The sequence below is a fragment of the Falco cherrug genome, chromosome 1 (assembly GCF_023634085.1).
Source record: "Falco cherrug isolate bFalChe1 chromosome 1, bFalChe1.pri, whole genome shotgun sequence".
In the NCBI taxonomy this organism is placed as follows: domain Eukaryota; kingdom Metazoa; phylum Chordata; class Aves; order Falconiformes; family Falconidae; genus Falco; species Falco cherrug.
In genome coordinates this window covers 107,321,691-107,349,606 of record NC_073697.1, presented here as the reverse complement: position 1 = coordinate 107,349,606, position 27,916 = coordinate 107,321,691, and the positions used below count along the sequence as shown (strand labels likewise).

The window sequence follows — 27,916 nt, the reverse complement described above, 5'->3', positions numbered from 1 at the left end:
CTCTGGTTTCAGCACCCCTGCAAGCCCAAGAAATTAAAGTCCTCTAACACATCTTTGGCATCTTCTCCCAGAAAGTTCAAACAAACAAACAAACAAACCCAAACACTTTCAGCTGCCAGAAGGAATAGCAACAGCCCCGTACTAACACTTGGCATGGAGAAGCCTGGGTGGTGAGATGGATGGACATTCAGTGGAGGGTTTCCCATTTCCAGGAACAGGCTCGCTCACAGGCATGCCAAAGGTTGCAGTCTTACTGGCAGCTTTCTGCAACAGCAGAAACCCCAGAGGCTAGCGGCTGGAAGTGACCGATTTTGAGGGAAGGAGCAGAACAATGCCCAGAGCACCCTCTCCCTGCGGAGAAGGCAGCAGGGAGGGATGTTTCCCAAAATCTCTTGGCAGCAAGGTACCATCTGGTCTTGCAATCAATGGCACACTTATGGGCAAAGCTGTGTCTCGCATGAAATAAGGCTGGAAGAGGCAGCAGCGTTACCAGCATTGCTAAGGAACCCCGGAAGAGACAGATGAGACCTCTCCAGCAGGCAGCCAGTGGCCCTCCTGGGCTGTCCCATGCAGATATGGCAGCTCCTGGAGACATCCTGCTTCCAACGACATGAACATCTACAAGCTGCTCTTGGGAAATTTGGCCAAAAATAGCAGACATGTTGTGTTACCCTCAAGAGTCACAACAGCCCTCCTGAGGTCACACCATGGGACTCATGGAGCACCCGTAGCAGCTTCTGCTCCATTTACCAGCCTCTCCTGCACTCCACAGCAGAGCTGTCTTGGTCTAAAAGCTCCTACGCATGCCTGCAGACAAAGAGAGATGCTCTTCACTTTTGAAAACCCTCCAAGAGATGCTCTCAGCAGAAAACGTGCTACTGCCTTGCCCGAAGCTTGGCAGCAGACAAAAACCTGGAGGCACAAGTGCATCTGAGTCTCACCAGCACACAGCAGCTCCCGAGTCACTGAGGTTTCTGACCTGCAGGTCAGTGCACATCGCACACCTGCTGCTCAAAGTAAGTTTGAAGCCACACAGGGAAGGATTCAACACTACCAGAAACGTTGGTTTCAGCCAGCTTGTGTTGGCCATGATCTTAAAACACCAACCCTGTTCTTACGCGGCAGCTCATGGCAGTGAGCAAACCTTCACCAGACCTGTTCCCAGCCCAGCCAGCCCCCAAGGCTCACGCTCCCCACGCCTGGGTGACCACTCAGCTCTAATCTGATGGTTAAGATATTCGTGCCACAACCAGATCAGCACAGCACCAGGTGGCCTCGAGGGACTTAGGGCTTGTGAGAGTTTAGCGGAGATGCCAGCACCAGATGGCAGGTAACGGGAGAAGCCCCTCGCCCTCGACAGCAGGGCTGCAAGCACTCCCCCTGCACGGCATGCTCCTTCTCCCAGGGCTAGGCACCATGTCTTCTCCACCCCATCCAGGAATAGCCTGCACTCCATCATTGGGCAGCTATGAACTGCAGCTCAAACTTAGCTCCATCTGCTGCTGTGATGCCATGAGTGACTCCAGGGGAGGTACCATGCTGCAGTAGCTGGCACGTCGACCCGAGGTTGTGTTATTCGGTGCACGCTCACGCTTCGCCCTCCAATTTTCAGCAGATCTGCTCAGATCCCAGTTCTCAACTACAGGGAAGTGCTTCTCTAAGTATTTTGACTTCATCAGGGCGACCGTTCCAGGGGGCCATTATCTGCCAGCGTATTCAGCTACCCCAGCCAAGCAAAAGCAGGCAAGTCCCGGCAGTGCTGGGTTCCAACAAGCCCTGGATGCTGGGGGACTCCTTCCTCCAGCCAGTCAGCTCAAACACAGCAGCTTTCAAGCTGCTCTAATTGACACCAGGGTCCATGCCGGCCTCCAGCTGTGCCTGGGCTTTGAGAAGATGACAGCCACCTTATGTGCCAGGTTACAGGCTTCCCCCTGTGCTACAGTCACTCGGTTGTTTTATGCATCTGCAGTCATGCCCAGGCAATGGCTTGGTGGAGAGAGTTTTTCTGCTGAAAAACTGCTTTGTATTGGTCTATATCCCTCTGCACACAAAACACTGGGGAGGCAGTAACCCCTGCCAAAGGGCTGCGTTGACACCAGGCAGATCTCTGGCAATGGCAGAGCATCCTCATGCGAGCGGCGTGCCCAGGGCAGACACTGCTGGGACATCTCCCGCAGATGAAGGCTTCCTGTATTCCTACAAACCATTTTATTCACGCACAATGGAGTGTCATAAATAATTATAAGGGGGCTGTGCTCTTGGGGCACTGGTGCAGCACAGTTTGCCAGGAGTCTGCCTCACTAACAGCCAGCACGAACCTTGCACACAGCAAGGTCCAAAGCAAGGGGAGAAAGAAGAGGTCCCTCACCCGTAACAGCCAGCAAACACAGGGACTGGGGCTTTATTTAAAATAGGAGACCGGGGAAAGCTCAAATCTTCCAAAAAACAACTTGGTTCCTAATTTCCATTGCCTTCAGGGCAGTTAGGCACAGGAGCTGGGTCCTGGCCAAGAGATACTTAAGTCTTGCTGCCAGCAGGGGTTTGAGCTGTCTTCCTAGAAACAACACCTCTCTCCTCCCAGTATTGCTGTTGATATTAATTCTGAATTAAGACAGACCCCTGTGCTTGTTAGCCAGCACCAAGATCAGACTGAGGTGTATGACTCTCACATAAGGAGAAAGGCAAATCCTTGGCAATAATCAATAGCAGGAACAGGCTTGTCTAATTGCTTTGACCTTTGCTTGGTAAGCCTTCTGCTCACCAGGCTGGGCTTCCGTGGGGGAGATCCACCAGCCCAGTTTATCCCTTACAAATTTCCTGCTGTTCCCTTTCCTGCCTGGGAGCAAGACCCAGGAAAAATGAACTAATTCTCTAGACTTTCCCCAGGCAACCACAGATGCGGAAGGACCTGTGGGAACAGAACCGAGCTGAGGCATCAGGCTATCCCTGCTACGCCAAATGCATCAAGGAGCTACTTCTCTCCAGCAGCCACCTGGAACGGGCACCAGTTTGCAGGACCAGCTCCGAGTCAGCCTAGAAACCCTACAAAGCAGCCTTGGGAATGCTACAGGGCCTCTGTCCCATGAAAGATTTGTTTCTAATTAAAAGAGCGCATCTGCGGCCTTGGGTGTTACTCAGGGGATACTACGTGCCTACTGAGAAGCGAATGCTGAGGGTGGGTGTGTTGCTTATCGGAAATACAGATGGACACAAGGCGTTTTGTCGGGGGGAAGGTGTTCTGGCCCAGCGTGACCTCCTGCTCCGGTGGGAGCCAGGGACGCGGGGGGCTGGCACCCTGGGCCCCCAACACCGGGAAAGCCTCACGGGGAGATCCCGCTGCTCTCCCTTTCCCCGTTGGCACCACAGGAGATGCCAAGGGGCACGGGCTCCATGGAAGCTATAGATAAAGTCAACCCCCCTGAAAATCCCTGTCTTGGGTCCCACGGCCGAGCTCGCAGCACAGCACCTGGGCACCGGCCCAGGCCAAGCGAGCACCTGAACTGGGAGACCACCCGGGAACACCGGGGAAAGGGCTGGAAAACTGCTGCTGCTCAAACCGTTTGTCCTCCCTTCCTAAATGAACCCCTAAATGAATTTTAGGGGGTCCACGACGTGCGACAAGGATGTACCAGGGGAAGGGAGGAAGCTGCTCGCCCTGGCCCTCACGCCCCTTCAGGGGTGCAGCCGCGACACACGCAGCCCCCGGCTCCCCCGACACCCCGGGGGCACCCCTGGAGCGTGTCACTGGGGAGAGGGCCCCTGGAGCCCGGGCAGGGCCGGGGCACCGGCTGCTGCCCCGCGGGCCCGGCTGGGCGGCACCACGGAGGGAGACGGGGCCCAGAGCGGCGCTCGGCCACCTCACACCGTCCCCTGACAGGCGGAGGGAGCCGACACCCCGCGCCCGGGCAGGGCAAACACCCCCAGCCCCGCACGGGTGACGGCTCGGCCCGGCCCAGCTCGGCTCCCGGCCCGGCGGCCCGAAGGCTGAGCTCCTGCCACCACCTAGCGGTGCCCCACGGGGAGAGCCGAGCGCAGCCGAGCACAACGCGAGTCCAGCCCGAGCGCGACCGAGCCCGTCCGAGCCGAGCCCGAGCCCCGTCCGAATACAGCGTCTCCCCCGCTCCCAGCCTCCGGGCCCCCGCTCCCGGCGGAGCTGCCCCCCGCTCCCAGCCTCCGGGCCGCGCTGCAGCCCCCCCTCAGGGCGCAGCCCCCCTCCCCAGCGGACAGTTTCCAGTTTGCCTCAGCGCTACAAGTGGTTTCCTTGCAGGAGTTCCAGACCTCTCCCCGTCCCGGGCCAGCGCTCCGGGTCTCCTGGTCTCTTTCAGGTCACCCGCATCAGCTCACGAAGGATTTCCGTGGAAAAGTTCATTTTCCAGCCGTTTGCTCCCTCCCGAGCCTTCACGAGCGCAACCGGGTTCTCAGCAGGGTTAACCCCAAGGCTGGGGGCACGTCCAGCCGCCCCTAACCCACCGACCACCATCCCCCGAAGCCCTCTGGGACCAGCCTGAAGCCCAGTTTTGCCCCACAGCGGCGAAGGCCCCGCTGGAGACACTCCCGCAGTCCCCCCTACTCTCCCCACTGGCAGGGACTCACCAAGGCCAGAGGAATCCAGTAGCTCCAGTGCAGCCTGTTCGCTTCCAAGCGGTGCCTGGTACCACGCTGAGCCACAGCACCCAAAACACCCACTTACTGCTTGGAACACCTCCCCAGGGTGCCCCGTTACCCTCTGGTCAGGGGCAGCTGCCCCCTCAGCCTCCCACCCCGGCTGAGGGGCAATCAGGGTGATGGGCACCACCTGTGAGTAACAGCCAGGAGCCACCCCACACCTCCCCCCAGCTGTGCTCACAGCCCACCTGGCTCCAGCTAAGTGCCAGAGCAAAACCTGGCCACCTCGGTGGCATGTGTGAGCCTGCTGGTCCTCGTTACTCTGCAAAATAGTGCGTCCACCCACCTGGGACCCCCCGCAACAAAGCAGCACCAGCCCGGCCCCAGCTGCCCAGCAAACGCTGCTTCTGCGAGGGAAGAAGAGGGTAAGAGTCCAGAAACAGAATTAAAACTCCAGGGTCAAAATCCTGCCTGGGGTGTTGAGCCACGGTGAGCACTGCTGGGAGATGCATGCAGCCGTGGTCCCATCTATGGGCTACAAAATCACATTTCTTACCCAGTTGTGCCTGCTAGAAGATGACAATATTGTTCCTACAGGGCCCTGGGGTGAAACAGGTACAAGACATAATGGATTTACCCACGTTTTTCAGTCACCTGCTTTACCTGAGCTCAAAAACTACTCCATGGTGTGATTTACACCAAGACCATAGAGAGGATATTGGCGTCCTCCTTGCTGTAAAGCCCTCTCCTCCAAGAAGATAAGAGATCATCACCAGAAGGGATCTTTTCAAAGGATAAATGATAATATGTTGTGAAATATTTTATTCACAAACATTAACAAGGTCTATGTAAAAGCTGGTCTATGGATTGCCCAACTTTTTTTTTTCTTGTAGCTACAGATTAAATCTTATGCTTTATTTCCTCAAGGTGCAAGAATCATGTTGCAAGGAGCTAACAACAGAAAAAGCAGAAGGAAAAAAATCTATGCTTGGGTCTCAACTGTTTCTTTAACATCCTGTAAAGAAACACCTTCAAAAGGTAAGTAGAGAGTACCGGTTCTGCTAGGAAGCCTTGCAGGCTATGACACAGCCTTCTCATCCCTGCAGCAGCATAGTCAGTCGGATGCATTTTCTTGCCAAGGATAAGTTACTTCTATCAGTAAAGGTCATAGCAGAGCTGTAAAAGCCCTTTACAAAATGAAACTGAGATCTGCAAACACAAAACAAGCTGCCCAAGTCACTCAGCAAGGAATCTTGATCTCCCAAGAGCCGGTGCAGAGCACCGAGGGACAGGGACGCCGCTCAGCATCGGTGCTGAAGGAAGATCCAACTCCAGCAAGCTCGCACCTTGCTTCTCAGCCTTGCTATTTATTTAGCCAAGTTGTTTTCAACGTGGGGTTAACAGACTACATCTGAAAAGTTGGCAAAGGCCAACAGAAAGGATACCCAGTTAATGGAGATACCACAAAGGAACCTTTGTGTGTGCAAGTCCTCAGGGATCCTCCAGGACAGCTGTGGGGCTCAGAATCAGGAGTGTGGAAGTCAGTGAGTTAGCTGGTTAACAGCAGATAAACAAGTGGCAAGAGTTTAATAGAAACATGGGTTTCTACCTTCAGCTACAGATTTATTTTCTCACTCTAGCAGGCAATTCATCACTACCAAAGTTCTGATTAGTGCTGGAGGGAAGCGAAAAGGAGAATTTACAATCCAAATTTCAGCAGCTGCCAGCATACTCATTCATATGAACTTTTGAGAACAACATTTCTTTGAAATGCTGTTTCAAAAAAGCTAAAGCAATTTGCTTGCAGAAAGAAGGCGCTGCTGTGAGAAGACAGATGCTGTTCCTAATTTTCAGCAATACTTTCACGTAAAACCAAAATATTTGGCACAAAGCACCTGATTAAAGAAATGCCATCGCTGACAGCAGATGGTACTTCTCATCCCAATCTGTAGCAGCCTGCTAATGTTAGATGTAATCTGATTGCAAACACAGCACGTGCATTTTTTCCAGATGAGCAAGCTTTACATAATTTTTCATTGCCCTTATTTCAGTTTGTTAACAAACATCATCGTTATGAGCAAACAGCCTGATTACAGTGTTATCAAATGAATCCCTCCTGCTCGCTCCACCCTTCCAACCTTCCAGCACCTGGAAGTATCAGCAAAACAGCCAGCCTTTGCCCCCTGCATCCTACCACCTGCTTAAAACACCTAGTTTTAAGCTGTTCATACTATCAAGGGGCATGAGGGAGCCCTGAAAGAACCTGACTTAAGGCAATGGCACTAAATTCCAGCAAGACTTTCCTCATCCAAGAGGCTTGGGAAACATTCCAGGCAGCAGGTTGCTCACCTTTACTTTAGAACGGGATTAATTCAATCCTTGATTTGCCAAGTACTTTTTTCCCCAGTGGGAACTTGGCGGAGATCCTCCTGTGAGTTTACCCTGGTGTAACTACGCAGTAAGAGCTATGAAAGCAGGAGTTTCTTCAAGGAAGTGGCGCTTCTATAGAACTCATTGACCAGAACTGTGCACTTGACAAATAGTGGCTGCTTGCGTTATGAAAGAGAGTTTGTTTAAGAAAACAAGTGAATATGTGTCCAGCTGCCTTTCTCTTCCACTTTGCTGGCTGAGGGACAGAATTCAGCAGAGGCCAAAGACTGCTTCGCTAACTGAAGTGGTGACAGACTTGTTCCAAGCTGAGACCATGCTCACACAGGGCAGCGGTGCTCGTTCAGGGCAGACATTTCAGAACTAGCCATGTTTCCTAGAGCCATGCCCAGGGGATGTGTAAAAAAACAAACAAACAAAAAAATCTACAAAAATAATTTTTTCTATTAAGTTTCTCTGCCTGGTAAAAATTATTTTTAAAAAGTTACAGATTTGCTTTTAAACAATGCTCTCATTTGCCACCAGATTTGAATAGGCACCATTTGGATGCTTTGAACTGTTTTTTCAGAGAAGACAGACAAGCTGGCCTCCTTGCACTTGCAAGTACACGGCTTTTCAAAAGCTTCCAAGAGCAAAATGAAGTATGCTGTTCCTGCTCCCTCAAGCACCAAAACCACACAGGTGCAACTGGTTCCAGCTGCACAGTAACTGGCTCTAGAAGTTAGCAAGTTACATCATCTTCATTTCAACAGCCATCCATACGTGTCCTCCTAGCCACCTCCTGCCACCTGAAACACTCAGCATCGGGTCTCAGTTCAGCTGAGGAAGTTACACGGCACTTGTAGTGAGGAAGCAGTGGAAGTAGTGATCATCCTCAAGGAACAGCAACAGGACAGAGGGGTCTAGGTCAAAAATTCTGCATTTCTCATGATGGGCACCAGCTACACTCACTACACTGCAATATACAAAGAAAAAAGTCTATGCAAGGTGCTCACTGCACCACAGGTACGCAAAGGGTTTGAAATTCCAATCTACTGTGGACTTACACCACTAATTTCCTCCGATGGTCCCTATAACACAGGTGATTTATGAAACCTCCACAGCAACTGGGCAGTACAAATAAAGACAACAGAATAAACTTCGTTGGTTTTATTCCGCAAAGCAATATGCACATCTTACAAACACAAAATTAATCTAGGAGAGAAATGTCATTTCCAAATCAGCTATTAATCATCATGCAACAAGACAAGTGAAATGTCAGAACAAAATAAAAAAGCCATCTTCACCCTACAATCACCTGCAGAGGGTCGAAAACCAAGGCTCAGATTTTCTATGTAATGCCAAAGAAAAACGCAACAGAAAATGGCAGCTTTCTAAGAACAAGAAAACACGTACAAATAGAATCAAAACTGATTCAAGTCATAGTTAAAAAGAAAAAGAAAACAAAAAAGGAAAGATCAATATGATCTGAACTTTAATATTAAGTTTTTACTCTTCTGTTTGGCTGCATTTAACTTTTGTACATTGCGCCTAGGAACAATCCAGTACTCCTCAGTATTACAGCACTGCAACCCGATGGACCCCCTTACCTCTCTGCTGCAATACAGGGGTGCAAAGGGGTAAACTAAGGCCAAAAAATGCAACTCTTAACATTTTCCCTTTTGCCTTTGTGGGTCGTAGTCTTCTTATTTCTGGGTACTTCAATACAGCGGGTGGTAAGTTGCAAAGCAGGCTCCTTTTATTATCAAATAGCAAAACCAGATAAAAATATTTCTTTCCCCCCCCAACAGACCAAATCCCAGTTCAGATTGATATTTAATTTGCTTAAACCAGAAGGGACTCGGCTTTACTTTTTTTAAAGAAGTTGTGTTATGTTGGGTGGTTTCTAGCTATTTCCAGACCATGCAACACCACCCCAACCCATTTCCTATTCCTGCCTTTGGTCCCCAGATCAAGCCACCCTCACAGGCAACCCTAAAGTCAGTATTAATGCAGAGGGCTGGGTATGCATGAATTAGGAACAGCTCAGACAGTTTTCATGAGAAGCCATCTACCTGTTTTGACTTTACTGATTCTTCTCAGTGGAGCAGTATTAGCCCATAGCAGCATCAGGAGAAAACTGGAAGCTTCGTTTTATCCCTAGAATTCAAACTAGGCCATCTCTTAAAGCTTTGCCTTAACATCCCTGGAGAAAAACGCATGTTAGTTAACACCATTTAAATAACTGAAATTCTATAAAGGAAACATGTTCCGAAGAAAAATGTGACTATTTTGCTTGAAACACTCCGAAGACTCATGAGCTTACTGAAGTCTAATGCATTACAAACCGGTAGGGTACCATTCAATAGTGTCTATAGGTAATAAAGTAAGAATCTTATGCCAGCATAACTGAGACAAAATTGGGAGATTTTGACTTGTATTTCTTCTTTTGTGTAGGGTAAAGCAAAAGGAAGAGCAGGAAAAAAACCATTGTGTGGATGTATGCAGACCTACAGTTATACTACCTGGCAAGAAAGCTGAAAGACAAGATGAAAGGTCAATTAAGGCAACCAGTGAGATTTTTAAAAGCAGTGGTGGCAACGTCTGCAGGAAAACCCTGACTCCTGAAAATGAAGGAGGCTAACTCAGTAAGAAGCCAGAAAGAAACAGCAAAAGCCAGAATGGGAAAGGGAGAAACGCACAGAACAAACCCTCCGATTTAAGAATGGACAACAAGAACAGTATGTTTTACTGGGTAGTTTCTTTGACCTTAATCACAACAGCCCTAGTTTTATCCTTGTCATTTTCCCCTGAGTAGACCGCATTAAATGGAAATGGGACAAAGCTAATAAAAGTGTCATTTTCAGCTGCCCTTCAGAGATGGATGCAGAGTCCCAAAGTGAAGCTCTATAACAGACTATGGGATTTCTTTTCCTTTCATTATTTGCACTTGCCCAAGGCTGTGCGGAGCCCCAATAGACTGTTAATACAATACATCTTTTTATTAAGTTTCACTTTCTAGAAAAAAAAAAAAAAGTTTACAGAAAGCTGCTCTGCAGCAGAGACGCACAATCCTGGTTTGAGGGCTGTGGATGGGAGGCCAAGTGGAAAGCTTTCCAGATAGTCTCTATGCTGACTGGTTCTCTGGCATTCAGCAAGCCAAATGAAAATTAAAAAAAAAAACAACCAAACCACACCAGGAAAAAAACCCCAACAAACCAAACAGTCCTCTTCAGCAAGAAATATTTTTAAATGGGACTTCACTTCTTAACTTTTTTTACTATGAATAAAAGCACAAGTTTATCCTAAATACAGCAATATTAAAATGTGAATATGTATTTCTTTAAAAAAAAAAATCTAAAATGTTGATATCTTTTCTGGCAAGCAAGGAGCAAATGGAAGAAAGTATTAGGCCACACAAATACACATTTAATTCATGTAGTAGATTGGTGGCTTTGGAAATGCAGTATTATATCAAAGGTGCATACTGTTTCAAACACACTGTACATATCATTGGGCAAAAAACAAAGATCTGTTGGTTTGTTTGAGACACTTGCAAAGGCATCTTAACCTGCCCAGATGCAGCTAGACAAAAATATCTTGCTCTGACTATATGTAGCCATATCACTAAACATATCTACACAAACATTCGGCTATGTCCACAGGTAAAGACTGAAAATTTCTGGCCGCACTACAATGCGGAACAAGTGCGTCATCTGACCTATTCTGAATATACCTTTATAAATATGTACAAATCAATTACAGGCACTTGAAATGTCTTTGGTTGGAATAAACCAACATTGCAAGATAATGTATTCACAGAGTGTTAAGACCCATTCTGGGTTCAGCAGGCAATGATTACGGTTCTCAGTCATTCTCGGTAAAAGGAGACAATGGATTATGCTTCTGACAAAGCAACCTAAACAAAAGAAAAAGAAAACATTTAATTAGAAGTCAAATTCTTAATCCCGTAACAGTGATATTACTTATCTCCATGCAGCTGGCATATCTGTCCTTGCCTTTTCAAAGAACCTGGAAGAGTCTAACTTGGAAAGGAAATCAAAGTAAGTCTGAAGGTCTTTTTTGTACTTAGCATAATCAATTAAAAAAAGCCAAAAACAACCTGCCCCAAAACCAGCTTATACTACAAAATATCATTAAGATCAAAAGCTGCCATTAGCTTTCTCCTTCACAATTAAATATATTGATATTTAATCCTTCAAAAAGTGCAGGTCTCCAATGCAGTATGAATAGTGACCATTTCAATACCTTGTCATTGGTTTTAATTTAATTCTGATTAACCACCATTAGAATTACGTATCATGTTTTATTCAAACAGTTTTCAGTTTGTTCTGATAAAAGATAAATAAAACCACTCAATGCCATCTATTCAATCCTTCATACAAAACGGTGTAAGCAACATCAGAATTATAGCAGAGGAGCTGCACTACAGCATGTACTGAACTGCAATAATCCATTTCTGTAGGAGATAAATAAACTCCGAGGACCTACAAAGCACATATATATATTTTGTAGCATTCGTCTGTACTCTCCACAATTAAACACCCATGTCTGTCTAAGAAGGAATTAAATCTATATCTCCAGAGATAACAAAAACCAGTCTGTACTATGTAAGAAAGGAGGTTTACTGTGTTTTCTTATCAGAGTCAATATTTTGTTATTACACACTTACCTTTTCAGAGCAGAATTCTGTATTGCTTTGCCTCAGTTTGCTTGGTCTGCCTTTAATAACTGCATAGCAGAACATTGTAATCACCATCACAAAAAGGAAGTAACTGGTATGCATGAGGTGCAGGTTTATTAGAGAGCGATCGTCCTGCACAGAGAATTAAAACCATTTACTGACAATGCACCAATAGCTGGCACTTTATATTAAAGCAATAATTATCATATCAACATGGAAATTACTTCATGAATCAACTTTCTCCCCTTTACGCAGCTGGTGTAGTGAAGAAAGTGACTCCTAATTGTGGCACAAAGAGCCAAAATGTTCCTTGTGTTAAAAATCTGTACTAGAAATCTCTTCCTATATATGGGCAGTGTCTTTTGTCAAACGATTTCAAAATATAAATTGTAGTTCTGAAAAGCTGCGAGGCACACGGGACACGTGCCCGTGTGACCACATGAAGCCCATCACACTCACCAGGGGTAAAGCACACCCAACTCAGCCCTTGCACTACATAGCCAACCAGCACCAAACATGACTATTTTATGAACAGAACCATATTCAATCAAAACAGAGCTAAGCATTTATTCAACATAACATATAAAACCACCACGGCACTTACATCTGGAACTATAACAGTTAGTTTGGGATTTAAAGCATGATACACTTTTCCGATTGCTCCTTTGTAACACCAGAAGGGGTTATAATCCTGTGCATATTTTGTATTAGAGTCCCTTGCTGTGGTGAAGATCTTGTACCAAAGTGTAGCATTGCTGTATGTTTCAGGAACACAATGTGGTGGCTGACTGCAGAAAAACAGAAATAATTAGCACCCCAATTACCATTCTCCATGTTCAGTACGGCTAACTTCAGTCTTCTCAATGGCAGCGTAAAACATGGTTTTAGTTTGGACCTTCCAAAACCACAACAAAACCCAAAGCTTAACCAAAAGTGTCTAAACCCCCGCTGTGATTCCTATACTAAGATCAGAATTTAACTGCACATTGTTCCAGTAAGTCGACATCCCACAGCTTCATTAGAAAACCAGCGGTTTTCCTAAATCATGTGAATCCACCTGGTGGCTCTCCAAGTTGTATTGAATAGTGTCAGGGAGCCTAGAGAAAACCAAGGGAAACTGTTTTGATGCGAGGTCTGGACCTGCTGGGGTATGGTAGCAAAGCAGCACTCGGCTTACGCTGATCTCGGCAGGGAAGAGGGTAAGAATCTTAGTGTCAAGCCTTAACTCTCACACAAGGTAGTGAAACTAAATTATAGGGTATCTTGCTCAAATATTCCTGGATTCTTTTGTTCCCAGTGAAGTTTAAATCACAGGCAGCACAGGGGCTATAGTTCAAAATACCCACTGAAAAAAATCTAGTGTTGCTAAACAACAGCAAAAGTCCCAAGACAAGTTTTTTACTGTGGGGAAAGGAAGGTTGGTACATCATTTCCACAGCCAACAGTGATGTTCATCAGGAAGTAACAACCTCAGAGACCCGGGTGAGGAATTAATCAGTAACCAGTCTATAATGGAGCGTTTGAAATGCACTTACACTGTGACAGGGAATACATTGCTGGCTGCTGTCACCGTCATGCAGGTTGTGAACACAACCTGTTCGCAGTGGCCGTGAAGAACACAGTCATCTGAATTCCAGGCAGCCGGCAGGGTGAATGTAATATTTATTTCCTCATGGGATTCTCTGCCTTTGAGAAAGAGAGAAGGAAAGCTTGTTTTCGTTCACAAAAGTATCTGAGCAACGATTGCTAGGCTAAGGCCAACACGCAAATGACTGAGGCAGCAACCACCACCATCACCTTTGAAGTCATCCAGGATCTTCACTATCAAAGAGAGCAAAAAGAAAGTTAAAAAACAAAACAAACCGAACTACAAAACCCCCAGCTGCTGGTCTTTCTACTCTGTCCTGCCCCCAGAAGAAATGGGGTCATTACACTCCTTTCAGAAATGAAAAACTCACTACTTGTACGTGAATTCACGCATGTTCAGAGAACTTTATTAGAAAGTAAAATCACAGATCTTTGGCCTTTCTCCTCCCAAAGACTTTGTTCCCCATTTCCTTTTTCTGGTGCTTACTTTTCAAATTGGAGATATCCTTGTAGACAAAAAGGTGCCAGCAGACATTGAACTGCAGATCAAGTAATGTACATTAACTCCATGTGGACATACTCACACTGGAAATAAATCCAGGCTACTGGAAATGGAACTTGCATTTGATAGCTCTTAAAGCAGTAACAAAACAACAACAACATAAAATACAGTAATACAGATTTAGAGCTGTGTTAAATGTCTCTTCACAGGTCTCTGAGGTTCAAGGCACCTTCAGGCATTAGAATAAAATGCAACCCTGGCTAAAAGCTAAAATTCAATGACGTTCTATTATCAGTTTCTACAATCTCCTATCAAAACTTACTGGCAGGGCAGCCACACAGCAGATCAGTCTCTTCACACCACAGAAACTGTAACCACTTTTTTGTTGCTGTTTTCGATATTAAAGCTTTTTCACATGCATTTTATATAAGCTGTTTTTTTTAGACAACGTGCTACTTGATCTCTAATGTATATGTATTAATGCCTTTAAAACGCGAGTTGAGGAATTGAAGATGTATCAAGATAGAAGTGAAGATAGTCACCGCAGAAGCTTTTGCTGCTTGGAATTTTGTTGGCTTAAAAATGACCTTCCAGCCATTAGGTTAATCATTTAAAACTGCAAAGCCTAATTGTGGCAGACCTGCAGGTTCTTTTCCATTCTGCATGCAGGGAAAAGCTTTTTCTGCCAAACAAGTGAAGGGCTCTATATAGGAGTACACTCACAACAAATCTGGAAACACATCTATGTTCTAAACAAAAGATATATCCCACCAATAATAAGCTGGAGAATTTTTATTTGATTATAGAATTACCATTCTAATTTATAAAGGTCAAGCTTTGCATACCTGACAGTCCAATTTGGTGTCCAAAGATTGTGGAACTTAGATGTGTGACGTTGCGAGAATATCCGCCAAACGGTCTAAGCGGGTCCAGCGTCAACGTGACCGTAACAGAGATGTTTATCGGACCAGAGTCCTCAAGAGTCTGTGGAGACTGCGTAGAAGATCTCGCCTGCCCACTCGTCACGGTACTTTCCGGAGTTGTGGTATCATTGATGAGATGCTTTAAGGTTTCGTTCTCAGATATACAGAAGTCCAAATCATTAAACCTCAGGAGGAAAGTATTCCAGTCCTTAAAACAAACACGAAGATTTCAACCAGATTAGCAAGTTTCCCGTTGGCTGCCCCGTCTCCCGGCAGGGCGGCACAGCCCTTGATGTGTACCATCCTGCCCCCAGTTCCGAGCCATTTAACATTTAAGACATCGCTCACAAAGCAAGCCCAAATACCACCATGGCTATCTCAACAATGGGGCAAGCTGTTTAAAGAAGTTAGACGTGTTCAATCCCAGCCCCCGCCTGACTGCCGCCCAGCGCAGCAGCAGAACATCCTCCTTTAAACTGCAAAAAAATCCTAGTAACTTGCTCTGTTCTCACCACGCTCGCGGGATGAGCAGTTTCTAGCAAGGTCTCCCTCATTACAGGACAGTACTACTAGAGAAGAAGTTTCACAAACAAGCTAGCTGACACAACAGATCAAGAAAAAGAAACGCCTCTAGGCATAGCAGGGAAGATCAATGTCAGATGATTTAGCCTCATCCTCGAAATAAAACAAGGCTATTCAAACATTCAGCCCAATAGCCTCCTTCCTTGTGAAATTAGAGGCAAGTATAAATGAAGACAACTCCCATAAGACACCACACACTCCCACGAGAGGGTTATCAGGGGGCGGGGGGAACAAACAACTCATGAGCTTTGGGCATGTTTTTCAAATTAGTATTCCCACTGTTCAGCTCAGGAACTTTTTGTACCTACCTCTGTCATTTCTGGTGACTTGATCTCCTTGATTTTGAAGAAATAACCCAGTGTCAGAAAAGCTATTGCCATAGCGCTTACACTGATCATAAAGACCACAAGTGGTGGTCGACTGCTGATGTAAACCTTCAGGTTCTCCAACAGGTTTATGTTGAACATTATTCTGATTGTTCGCCTGAAAACAAAGAACATTACAACAGAGTGACTGGGCTGTGTGTATTACAGGGTGGGGGCTGGTAGTTCACCTAAGAGAAACACTTGACAAAGAAAAATGGAATCCTATAGTAAAAGGAGATTCAATTTTATGACTTTGTACTTTCCATTGCCATCAGACTCAGTATGCCTTCGAAAGCACAAATCAAAACATGCTCGACATCACCTTCTCAGCACCTGAAACTGCCACCTGGGAACAGATTTTAAGAAACGAGGACAACTTCTAGCACAGCCAAGTATCACTGATAAGCAATAAAACCAGTTCTTTTCATTCCCCACACACCTAGGCAGGATATATGCTGCTACACTTTAATTCCAGTAATATTTTAGTTCATCAAATTACAGTGCAGACGGAGCTGTAAGGCAGCTCATGGATCAAACTTTGCACATCTTTGCACATACTTTAAAAACTGTGGCTGAAGCCTTAAAGTTCCCCTTTACCCCTTTCCTAGCCCCAAATGCCTCTACCTTCAAAACGGGACCTGAGAAGCTGTCTACGTCAATTAGGCTTCTGCATCAAGAATCCTGTGGTCAGAAACACCTCACAACTGCATTAGGGTGGAGGCTGGAAGCCTCCTTCCTTTATTTGCTTCTTGCAGGATCTAGAGAACTTTTGCTAGACTCTGTAAACAAAGAGAGGGCCTTACCCATGCTGAAGAAATGTACTCTATCTGTAATTTTTGTCCAAAATATAATCTCTTGTCCGATTCCCCTTTTGAATCTTCTTTTCTTGTGCAGAGCAGAAAGTCCCAAACTAAGTTGACTGTATCAGCTTCCCCATCTCTACTCACAACGAAAAGTCAACAGCCCAGTGTTAAAGGGCAGCTCTGCAGCACCTGCTTCAGCAGCTCTGCAAAGAAGAGCTTCGAGCAAACCTCTTATCTTTGTCTTACCTCAAATCCTGGCTGAAAAGGCTTTTAACCCCAACTGAACAAGAAAGGCAGTAACTGTTCCCAACAATGTGTTGCTTATCCCCAAAATTCATAGGAAAAGGCAAATGTTCAGAACTAGCATCTAAAGAATTCAGCACTGCAATGGTTAACACGTGAGCATTCATACAGATCTGATAACATTTAATTAAGGCAGGGACTCTGCTCCCTGCAGGTCTGGGTGATTCTCTTTGACTCTTATTAGAAGCCTGCGTCATTTACAAGCCAGATGTAGACAGCAGCGAGTGTAAAGTCTGAGGATGAGAGGGGGACAGGTCTCCAGAGAGAGGGCAAGGGAGAGTGATCTTTGATTTGATCTTTTGCTGTAAAAGAAAGCAGGAGAAAGGGAGAGAACAAGCTTTCAGACAGTCTTTTTCAGATCCCACAACGTACAACGATCACAGCTTCCTTGTGTATACTCGAGACTTTACTGGCAGAAATGCTTCTATTATACTTAACGGAAGGAATATTGACAAAACCTGCAAAAGTGCCCCAGAGAGGGGAAAATTCAACTCACGGAGAAGAGACCCGAGGTCCTGCGGCAACAGCACAGCACCAAGTTGTGCATGTTGACTATCCCCGTCTCCTCCACACACACCTACTTGCTCTCCTCAGGGAAATGTGCTGAAACAGTGCTCACTACAGAGCACAAGATCACATCCCGGGTTTACTATTTTGCACCATCAACCCGTTTTTATCCACTCTGCAAAAAACAGGAAAGCCTGCAACTTTTTTGATCTGCAAGAACAACTGGGTGCTGCAAACATCTCTTTACAGAAATACTGAATGTGTCCGAGAGCGAAAAGAGCAGTGCAGAGAAAGGGTGGAGAGAAGAAGAGAGGAAAGAAAAAAAAAAAAGAAGAGAGGAAAAAAAAAGTCATGATAAATGTGCACCTTACCAGAACTTGTACCTGTGTCCAAGACCAGCTGTGCTACGGCCAAACAGGCCAGCGAAGCTGTCAGAAGAAGGCAGGAGTGAGAGAGAAAGGGAGAGCTGGTGTTGGAAAGGATCATGCTGGGTACGAGCCGCACTTCTGTACGTTCTGCCTCCTATCTTGCCACTGGCAGCAAATTTCTTAAATGAGCCCTATTAAAAATCCCAAACGCTCCACCTAGAAACATTGGAGACACATGTTGAGATGGAAAAAGATCAAAAGATAAACCAAAAGCAGAGTTGTATTCAGTGTTCCCTTCTGAATTTCCTTTTGAAAATAACACCGCAGATGCAGGGCTTTATTACAGCATTTAATCAAAGCTGAATGTCACCCACAGCATCCACAGCACTGTGATTCCTTTTTAAAGGGGCTTCCAACAGCTCCATTAGCATGCTTGTTTACCACAGGGTCTAAAATCAGCCATAAAACTGGATGTGCTGAAAAGCAGACATATAAAAATATTTGGGCTAATATTTTTATGTAAGAGATCACCAGCTTTTAAGCGCCGGTCGCTTAATATGCTCCCATAACTCAGCGGCTTTGAAAGCAATTAGAAAATGCTTTAAGCTGCCGTTTCCGAAGCCTAATATACATTTTGAGCATTTGTGAGAGAAAAGGGAACAACTGTGGATTTCAATATGAGAGCTGACATGAAAACAGCAATTGGACACAGCGCAAGCCAGAACGAAGACTGTTTCCACACCGCTGCCTAAAGAACTACTGATTTTGTAACGAAATGAAGTGCTTAAATAACACTAATTATCAAAGAACTCGTGAAACGGATCAGGGCACGTAACCATATTCCCGCTAGATTTTAGGGGCTCAGTAACTGTCCACACCTTTAAGACACCTCCTTTCTGTTGGGACCGGTCAGAAACACAACACAAATCCCTTCTTCAGCCAGCTCCGCTTGTAACTAACAGCCTCCTCAGCGTAAGTGAACAACTGAAAGAAAAGAATTTAAACTTTTCTTTCTTTTTCGCCAAGTCAAAAAAAGAAACCAAATGCTATTCCCTCCTGGCAGGTCAGGCAAGCGAGATCAGATTTCACTTTTTAGCTAAATAAATAATTTAGAAAGCGGCTCTAATAACTGCTGCCTGCCTCCCTCTGCTCCGGCTAAGCCTTTTAATACTTGTGCAATAAAAATCTCCACAGTCAGCCTAGCAAGTAGCTCAAGCGCAACGGGAAGAATGAAAACTGCCAGCCTGGAACATTGGCCACCAGCTCCAAAGTAATTGCTCGGTATTGAGGTGTACACATCAAACCCAAATGCCACGCTCAGGCAGAGGTACAGCTGACAGTACTCATCGGGAAACACTCCACAAGCACTGGAGACATAGCGTGCTCTTAAATCAGGCCCTACAAACCCTGGAAATTCTGTTATATAGTTCAAAAGATAAAAATGGTAAAGGATGGAAATACACAACAATTAATAATAGTCCCAGGCAGACACAGAATTAGGCAGCTGTCTAAAAAAGCAAGGAAATAGTCACTTACTCTACAGTTTTGGGAGTCTTCCTCCAGTACAGTTCAAGAGCATACACAGCAACCTCCAAGAAGTAATATTTTAAATGCCTCCTTATTTGTATATGAAAGAATATAGAAGAGGTACCTTCTGAAATAGACGTATGAGTTTTTCAAGAATAAATTATAAATAAAGAAAATCTTGAAGTCTATTGTAAAGACCAGTAAGTCAATTAAATGAGTCACAGAAGAAGTATTAAATTCCCATTTTGGGGCTGAATCAAAGGAATTGAACTCCTAACAATTAAAAAACCAAACCAAACCAAACAACAACAAAAAAAAGCATGCCGTTTTAAAGCAGGTATTCAAAGTCAAATTCAGCTGCCAAAAGGAAAAAAAAAACCTCAAAACATGAATTTTACAAATATCAGAGTAAGCTTCTGACAACTTTTACATATCTTGCCATAATGTCAGCTACCATCTTTCCACTAGAAAGCTTAAAATCATGTAATTTTCCTTACAAGTGTTTCCCCTTCTTGCTGTGCATGTAAGATAGTCAGTTTAGAGGAGAAAAATATTGGGAGGGGTTTAAATAATAAAAAACCACCACTGAACTATCTTAAGGAGGACAACTGAGTGGAGGAGAAGGGCAGCAGGCCAGCACTAACCCATCCCAATTGCACTCCATGAAGACCTCGCATGTTTTCTAAGCCTGAACATCTTATTGCACATAACAGCGCTTTTAATCTTCACTGTTCAGTTTATTTATAAATCAATTATGTTTTCAAAGATGCCCCACTACTAGTATACAATGGGGGTTAGGAAATGGGTCACATCAGGGTTAACTACTTTAATGAAAATAATGTTGTGTGCCAGAAAACCACTCATAAACACAAACCAACCGAGCTGTGATCTTCCTAGCAAACCATCCATAAATAACACGCGAACAAAGAAACTGTGTGGATCCCAAACGAAAGTGCCTGTCATTTAAGAACAGTAAACAGTAGCAGGTACCAAAAATAACTTCAGTTTGGTTTTCTTCTCTTCAAACCGAACTTGATGTCTAACCCCTAAATCACTAAAACAGTAAAGCAAAATATATTGGAGTTGTGTTAGCTGTGAAGCTGGGGTCAGCATCGGGACCAGCGCTGCTTAACGTCTTTGTTGGCAACATCAACAGTGGGATTGTGCACACCCTCAGCAAGTTTGCCAACGAGACCAGGCTGGTGTGGTCAGCACGCTGGAGGGAAGGGATGCCACCCAGAGGGACTGGGACAGGCTGGAGAGGTGGGTCCCTGTGAACCTCATGAAGTTCAGCAAGGCCAAGGGCAAGGTCTTGCACCTGGGTTGGGGCAGCCCCAAGCACAAATACAGGCTGGGTGGAGAATGGACCGAGAGCAGCCCGCAGGAGGAAGACTTGGGGGTGTTGGTTGATGAGAAGCTCAACATGGCCCAGCAATGTGCACCTGCAGCCCAGCAAGCCGGCTGTGTGCTGTGTGCCCTGGGCTGCGTCACCAGCAGCGTGACCAGAGGGGCGAGGGAGGGGATTGTCCCCCTCTGCTCTGCTCTGGTGAGACCCTCCCTGCTGCCCTGCGTTCAGCTCTGGGGCCCCCAACACAAAAAGGACATGGACCTCTTGGAGTGGGTCCAGAGGAGGCCACAAAGATGCTCGGAGGGCTGGAGCACCTCTCCTGGGAAGACAGGCTGAGACAGGTCAGCCCGGAGAAGGCTCCAGGGAGACCTTAGAGCAGCCTCCCAGTACCTAAAGGGGCCAACAAGAAAGCTGGGGAGGGGCTTTTTATGAGGGGCTTTAGCGACAGGACAAGGAGCGATGGCTTTAAACTGACAGAGGGCAGATTTAAATTCGATATTAGAAAGAAATTCTTTACTGTGACGGTGGTGAGGCACTGGCACAGGTTGCTCAGAGCAGCTGTGGATACCCCATCCCTGGAATTGTTCAAGGCCAGGCTGGACCTGTTCTAAATGGTCTGTCAAAGCTTTATAAATACTAATTAATAAGAACGCCTGGATCTCTAACCTAACATCACCAGCCTATCTAACAGTACTAGCAAAAGTAACCTCAGCTGAACTTACAACTGAAAATAAAACCCCTGCTGGCTCTCAAAGCAGCAGCAATTATTATCCCCTCCTTTTTTTAAGGGAAAGGAAACAGAATACAAATTAAAATTAAACAGAAGCTTCTAAACTTACCAGAAGTCTGCCTTTTTATGCCCTGAAACAAACTACTAATTTCTACTACATAAACTATCTAGAACTTTTACAGTCAGTTTCTTCCAGGAATTGGGGAAGGCTAATCTAGATTTTTTACATAGTATTTTTATCATAAAACATGCAGTTGGGAGGAAAAAGAGCGGTTTCCCACTAATCTGATAGGAAGACTTACTTTACCATACCAGTATCTGTGGGGAAAAAAAAAGAGGTGCCAGTATCTGCAGCTGTTTCAGTTAATCTTTCTAGGAAGTGTATCAAGACCCTGTGGGATGAAATTGTACAGCCTAAAACCTAAAACAGCAGCAGAAGGGCACGCAGGGCTAACTCCCGGAGGAATGAAGGGAGGGCAATCCTCCAGAGTAGAGCACTTTTTCTGTCCAGCTGATCCTCTTCCCCCTTCTCCTGTCCTTCAGTGTTAAAAAAATAAAGCAAAGTAAACAGACTCATAGTAAATGCCATCAGTCTCCTTCACAAAGTAGAGGAAGAAAAGCAATCAGGACATGCAGAGGAAGAAAGCCGATGAAAACATCACCCGAGATCTTTCAGTCCACTGCAACCAAATATAAGCAGAAGCTCAGCAACCCGCTGTGCACAAACACCCCGATTCCCCCAAGACTGCTCCAGGAGAAGGCACCCAAGTGAGAGAGAACAGTGAATTGGCTCAAACCAGTCAGTGGCTCATCACAGTCTTCTCAGCTATTTTATCCTATAAATATGTTTACTGATTAAATAGAAACCACATTCTCCTAGTGCCTGGAAGCAAAAAGCATGACAGGAAAAAATGGCCTGGCTCTTTGCACATACAAAGAGCACAGTCAGAAGACGCTGGGCAGCACAGGAGGAGAGTGACATCACCACCTGTTGAAAAGGAGATTCCTCGTGTTAATTCTGATAACAGAGTCAGTCCGGAGGCAGATTATTAACAAAAGCCTGAGAGCCCGCAGACTTGGAACAACAGAACGAAGCAAAACACTTCATAATTGCAAGAAATGTTTCTTTTCACCTCTCAAAACACTTTTCAAAGCGTAATTAAGCATTTCAACATCCCCAAGAGCTACATAAACAGCAAACATTTCAGTTCTACCCATAAAACAAAGCTAAGGGAAGTAATTTGTTCAGAGTTACAGAAAATTTTAAGGATCAAATTGATACTGAATTTCAAACACCAAAGTTCCTGACTACGATTCTCATATAAAAAAGAAAACTTACAATAAAAAGAAAACGAGTTTAAAAATAAAAGCTAAAATAGGTGGATCAAACATTATTCAATCTGTGTATGCAACATCTCCAGATACTTAACTGCCCCTTCCAACAAACACATGTTGTAGTTCAAAATGCCGGTGCTGGATTTAACACAAACACCAGCACAGCGTGTCAGCTGATGCTCCTGGGACAGCCAAGTTGATTTTAATTTACCACTTAAAAAGAAAAATGTATGCAGAACCAGACAAATGCAAACAAGTTCCAAATACCTTTTTCAAATGCTGAGTTAAAAAAAAAAAAAAAAAAAAAAAAAAGAGAGAGAACCACCAGAAAAGGGTAGAAAAGTTCTAAGCCAGGAAATACAAATGATGGGAGGAAAGCTTTTTTTCCCTGGTTCAATGAACCCCAAATTCTGACTTTTGTTGAAAGTGAAAAAACACGATTTAAAAATATAACCAGCTGTAAAATAAAAGTAAACTTAACCGCTGGTTGAAAATAGACATTTTGCTGCCAAACTTTAAAAAGGCAACACTGTTTGCCAAGGGAGCCCTGCCATGGGAAAGAGCGCACTTTCATATACAAGAGTTCTGGCTTGGGCATTTTTAGAACCTTCCAACTTTTGCAAGTCAAAGTCATGACTTACAACATGACTTATCATAATCTAAATCATACAGACTAAAATAAAACATATGATATTAGACTTGAGGACTTTGAGTTTGTATTAAAAAATGCTGTTCTGGTTACTGCTGCTTAGCATGAGAACCTGGGAGAGGAAGGCAAAAGCAGAACGATTCCGTTTTATAGGATCTGTTGAAAGTTCCATGAGAAATCAAATCCTGCATATATCGTGCTGAAAATTGCCAAACAAATGCAGTTCACGGAAGGGCTTTACTCAGTAAGTATGAAAAGTGAAACAGTTTAATAACCAGAAACTGGTTTAGTGACCAGTTTAAGGGGGTTAATCGTTGACTTCATTAACGCTACCCATGCAGGAGTGCAGTACAGAATTCAGCAGCCTAAGTACAGAAAAATGCCAGAAAAAGGCTCTTCAGACTGTTTGTAATGAGAACTGTAAGGAGACAGAGACACAGACAGATACACAGCTTGAATTACAAGCAGAAAATGACTGACAAGTTGAGGAAATGGCAGCTTTAGTGGAAATGGCAAAATAAAGAGTTCTGGAAGTAGAAAGAAGGTAACACTGGCTGTGTAAGAGAAGTAGGAAAAGAGCCAGCAGCCACTATTGAAGAAGAAAATACAAACAGCAGCAAAAATGACCGAAATAAGAGATTTAGGCAACAGCTGAAATATCAAGGATATGGCAGTAATACTGCCCGTGTCTGTGTACTTCACCCTTACTGGTCAAAAAATGCCAGGACTTTAATTTGTTTAGCCCAAACTGACACAGGTAAGTACAATCCCCGTTTTACAGACAGGTAATTAAAAAAATCCAACATGCCAGGCCACACACAAGTTTTCTTCCAAAACAAACGCCAGGAGTTCTGAGTACCAGCTTAATTCACAGGTCGGAATGGTCTTCTTAAAAAAATGAAGCTCCCAACACCAGCATGCTTTCGGCAAGGGGAGACCTGGGAAAAGCAACAAAATTCTGCCCCCGAGGAGTTTTGTTCATATTTGGTTTAGGGCTTATTTGATACAACAGTTCCATTCCTACAAAAAAAAAATGTTATGCTATTTAATTAAATTAAAAAAAAAAAAAAAGGGGGTGATCCCAGCTAACAGACCTGCAGGAAGAGTGTCCGGGAGGGTTTCAGGAGGGAGTCGCACCCCTGTGGTACGCCGCCCAGCCAGGGGTGATGGACGTACCAGCCTCCCGTCTCTTGCCGGATGCATCCAGCTCACACAAAGGCCGCCGAGGTCTGTTTGTTCATGCCCTTGGATGCTCTGCCCCCCTGACAGAGCACAGTGTTTATTTTGTATTATTAGGCGGCATTTCAAGTTCTTGTCTTTCACGTCGGAAAGAAGAATCACATTCCACCGGCCTTGAGCCACTCCTCGAATCACGGGAGGTAACAAAGCTACTAAGGTCTTAATCCTCTCTGATGGGACTAACTCTGGGGTCAGAGAGCGTTCCGGCTTGCAGGCATAATTCAATATTAATTATCTCTGCTCAGCCTGCCTACAAAAGTTATCCCCTGCCCTGCGGACACCTGCCGACCAGGAACTGGATTGTAGCCATTCCCGGAGACCAGAGGGAGGGAAGGGAGATGGAAGTGGCGGTAGACCAACCTAGAACCATTTTGTACATCCAACCTCGAAGCAAAAGGCTCGGAATGTATTTCCTGTAACTCAACCATTTACAAAAACACATTAATGAAGTATCATGAAAGATGGACCCTGCCACAACAGGCTTTCATCCTGTGACATACTTCCAATTGCAAAACTTCTCAGAAGTTTATAAGGATATGGAGAGTAATCATTAATTAGTCGTTACCTAGACTCAAGGTTTGTTTTAACAGGGCAAATTTACCTATATAATTACACCGACAGAGCTAATCATGCCAATAAATTTCCCCAGAGACGACAACCTCTTCGAAAGCAAACAAAGAGAAAGGGGGGGGGGGGGGGGGGGGGAGCTGTGCTGTAATCTGCTTTTTCCCTTGTCAGGCTGAAATGTTTCCCAGTGTCCGGATCTGCGATTACGATACATGGTTCGGATTGCACGGTCGGTATCTAGCAGCCATGTTCTAGGCATGATGCACCAGAAATTTTATCCTTAAAAATATGGTGACACCTTTAGAGTGAAATCCAGAAAGTAGAGGTGAATAAAACGTGGGTAATGGAGCAAGCAGTAAAACACCACCCGAGGGATCGCTATTCTGGAGCTGTTTTGAAAGGGATATATTTTTAGTACTACCAGAATTACTTGTTCTTACTGTTTTTCCCCGATACGACGCCACCACCCCAAGCCCACCCCCTTATTAAACCAAAACGTAAAGTCGGGAAGAGAAGTAAAACTGAGGTTAAAACGGATCGGCGCGGCCCAGGCTCCCCCTGACCGCCCGGCCCGGCAGGTGCGGCCCCCAGCCACCCGCACAGCGCCCCGCCGTGCCCCCCGCCCCCCCCGCCGACACGGAGCGGCCCAGCGCCGGGCCCCGCGCCGAGGCCCGCAGGACTTCCCGGGTCCAGCAGCACGTAGGCGACCCCCGAGCCGCCGCGCCCGGGCCCACCGCGGGGGGATGGACCGGCCCCCCCTCAGCCCGCGCCGCCCCGTCCCCTCCTTACCGGCGCCCCGAGGGGAAGAGGCCCCCGGGCCGGGCGGGTCCAGGCCCGGCGGCAGCGGCGGGCTCAGAGGCGGCGGGGCTGCCGTGCGGGCGGGCTCTGCACCATCCTCCTACCCTGGCGGGGGCTACGGGGAGGGAGCCGGACCGGGGCGGGGGAGGGGGGAGGCCACTGCCGGCGCCGCCGCCCGGACACCCGCCTCCTCCGCCGCCACCGCCTCCCGCCGCTTCCGGGGACGCAGCCGTGACCCCTGACCCCGGCCGGCCGCGCGGACGGTGGCGCGGGGGGGACAAGCTGCGGCGGCGCCGGCAGCGCGCGGGAGGAGCCCGGTGGCGGGCGGGGCCACGCAGCTCCCCGGCACCCCCGGCCCGGGGCGGCACCGCCGACCGCGCTCCGCCCGCTGCCGCACCGGGCTCAGCGCTCGGCCCCTCTGCCCTGCCCGGGGCGGGGAGGGGGGTACGGCCCCGGCCGGGCCCCCGCTCCGCGCCCCCCGCCCGCACTCCCCCGCCGCTCCCGGTGTTTAGAGGCGCCCAGCACCTGCCGAGGCTCAGGATGCAACCCTGCCCCCGCGGGGTCATGGCGCAGCCCGGCGGAACGGCTGGGCTGGAGCGGTGGTGGCGAGGAGCCAGCCCCGCACCGGGACCGCACCGCACCGAGCCCAGCCACGCCGGTGCACGGAGAGGGGGGGAGGCAGCGCCCGGCTCTGCGGGACGGGGCAGCGCCGTGCTGCGGGGCAGGGGAGCAGCCCCCCTGGCTGCTCTGGCCAGTTACCCCCCCCGCAGCGCCGGTGCTCAGGGCAAGGGCCGCTGCGGCCCCCCCGGCTGGCAGCCAGGGCCCCCCCGGCTCCCGCAGCAGCGGCTGGACAAGCTGGGGGGTGTGGGGGGTGTCTGCCAAGTTGGGGGGTGGGGGGTCCTGACAAGCTGCGTTACCTTGGAAAGGTGAAACTACAGCATTTTCCCGAAGATCAGAAAGGTGAGAAGTGACCCTGCCTCCGAGGCAGTCCAAGGACTGTAGGGAATTACTCTTCCTTAACAACTCTTCTGGGCTGAGGCTTTTGGGAGGCAGGAGGTAGCGCTGCCAACGCACATTTGGCAAGCCTCCGAGTCGATTTTTTTTTTTTTTTTTTTTAAATCGTATACACTAGTCCTGCACACATCTCTGACAAAGGGAGGGTGGCTGTAGATAAAGGCAAATGGCACGTTAATCTCCTCCGGGATACCCACATGAACTATCAAACCCTTTCACGCTGCAGCACGTGAGCTTCCAACGTTCAACTCTTTATCCGATGGAACACTGCTGCTCTCCCCCCAAACCCCTTCACCCCCCCCCCCTTTTTTTTTTTTTTTAAACTCCTGTTAAAGAGCACTGGCTATATGCATCAGCACCTATCAGCATCAGATCTACCTTCAGCACGAGACACCCAGCCACAACAGAATACGCGCTAGAGAATTTGTAAACGTTGGTAACTGGGCAGAAGGATCAATATAATTTTCTATTTCAGTTATGTGAAACCCAAGACATACAGTTTAATTAACCAACACCTCCTGTCAAATATCTTCTTTACTACAGCAAAATAAATAGTGAATACACATGCAAAGAAGTAGTTTATAATGTAAGCTCCAACTCCTAGTAATGAGCCGCAGTCTTCATTTTCATTAATACTGAGCTAGTAGTGGGCTGCTGAAAAAAACAAGTAATTTTGATACTTGCACAGCAGCCTGTATTCCAATTTACTTTTAAGACAGTATTGCAATTAAATTATTTGGTTCACAATAACTTGTTCATAGGTACTATTTCATACTGCTCCTGTGGGAGCAGTACCAACCCTCTGGTACTGCTTGCTCAAGGGTTTGTCGAGCCCAGAACTGATGCAGCATCGTCCCGGCTCGCTCAGCAAGCAGCACCTCACAGCACCCTGTGTGTGATGGCCTGGCCACTCTGAATTTTTTAAAAATTTAAATAATTAATAACTTTCCAGAGTATCTGGAAAGATATTCTGCAGTTATTACTAGGGCAACTGAACTACCTCACTTTTAAGCAAGAGAGAAGTATTTACCTGTTTTACCTACAGACAGGTCATTCACTTAATAAAATACTGACCAGGTCTTAATGAGCATA

The 27,916-nt window shown here is 46.4% G+C and overlaps 1 protein-coding gene across 2 annotated transcripts; it reads right to left on the bottom strand.

Moving 5' to 3' along the window:
* Positions 1–8,127: 8,127 nt before the first annotated feature.
* Positions 8,128–26,854, bottom strand: TMEM248 (transmembrane protein 248). Of its 2 annotated transcripts, none has more exons than XM_014280461.3 (7): positions 26,728–26,854; positions 15,580–15,754; positions 14,612–14,897; positions 13,213–13,363; positions 12,282–12,465; positions 11,666–11,809; positions 8,128–10,891 (listed from the first exon to the last, which is right to left on the bottom strand). In XM_014280461.3, exons 2-7 carry the CDS (start codon positions 15,736–15,738, stop codon positions 10,871–10,873), a joined length of 945 nt encoding a protein of 314 aa, XP_014135936.1. In that variant the 5' UTR covers positions 15,739–15,754; positions 26,728–26,854; the 3' UTR covers positions 8,128–10,870. The 2 variants fall into 2 exon arrangements, with proteins under 2 accessions (XP_014135936.1, XP_055572568.1); XM_055716593.1 differs by lacking the exon at positions 26,728–26,854 and adding an exon at positions 25,802–26,027.
* Positions 26,855–27,916: the final 1,062 nt, after the last annotated feature.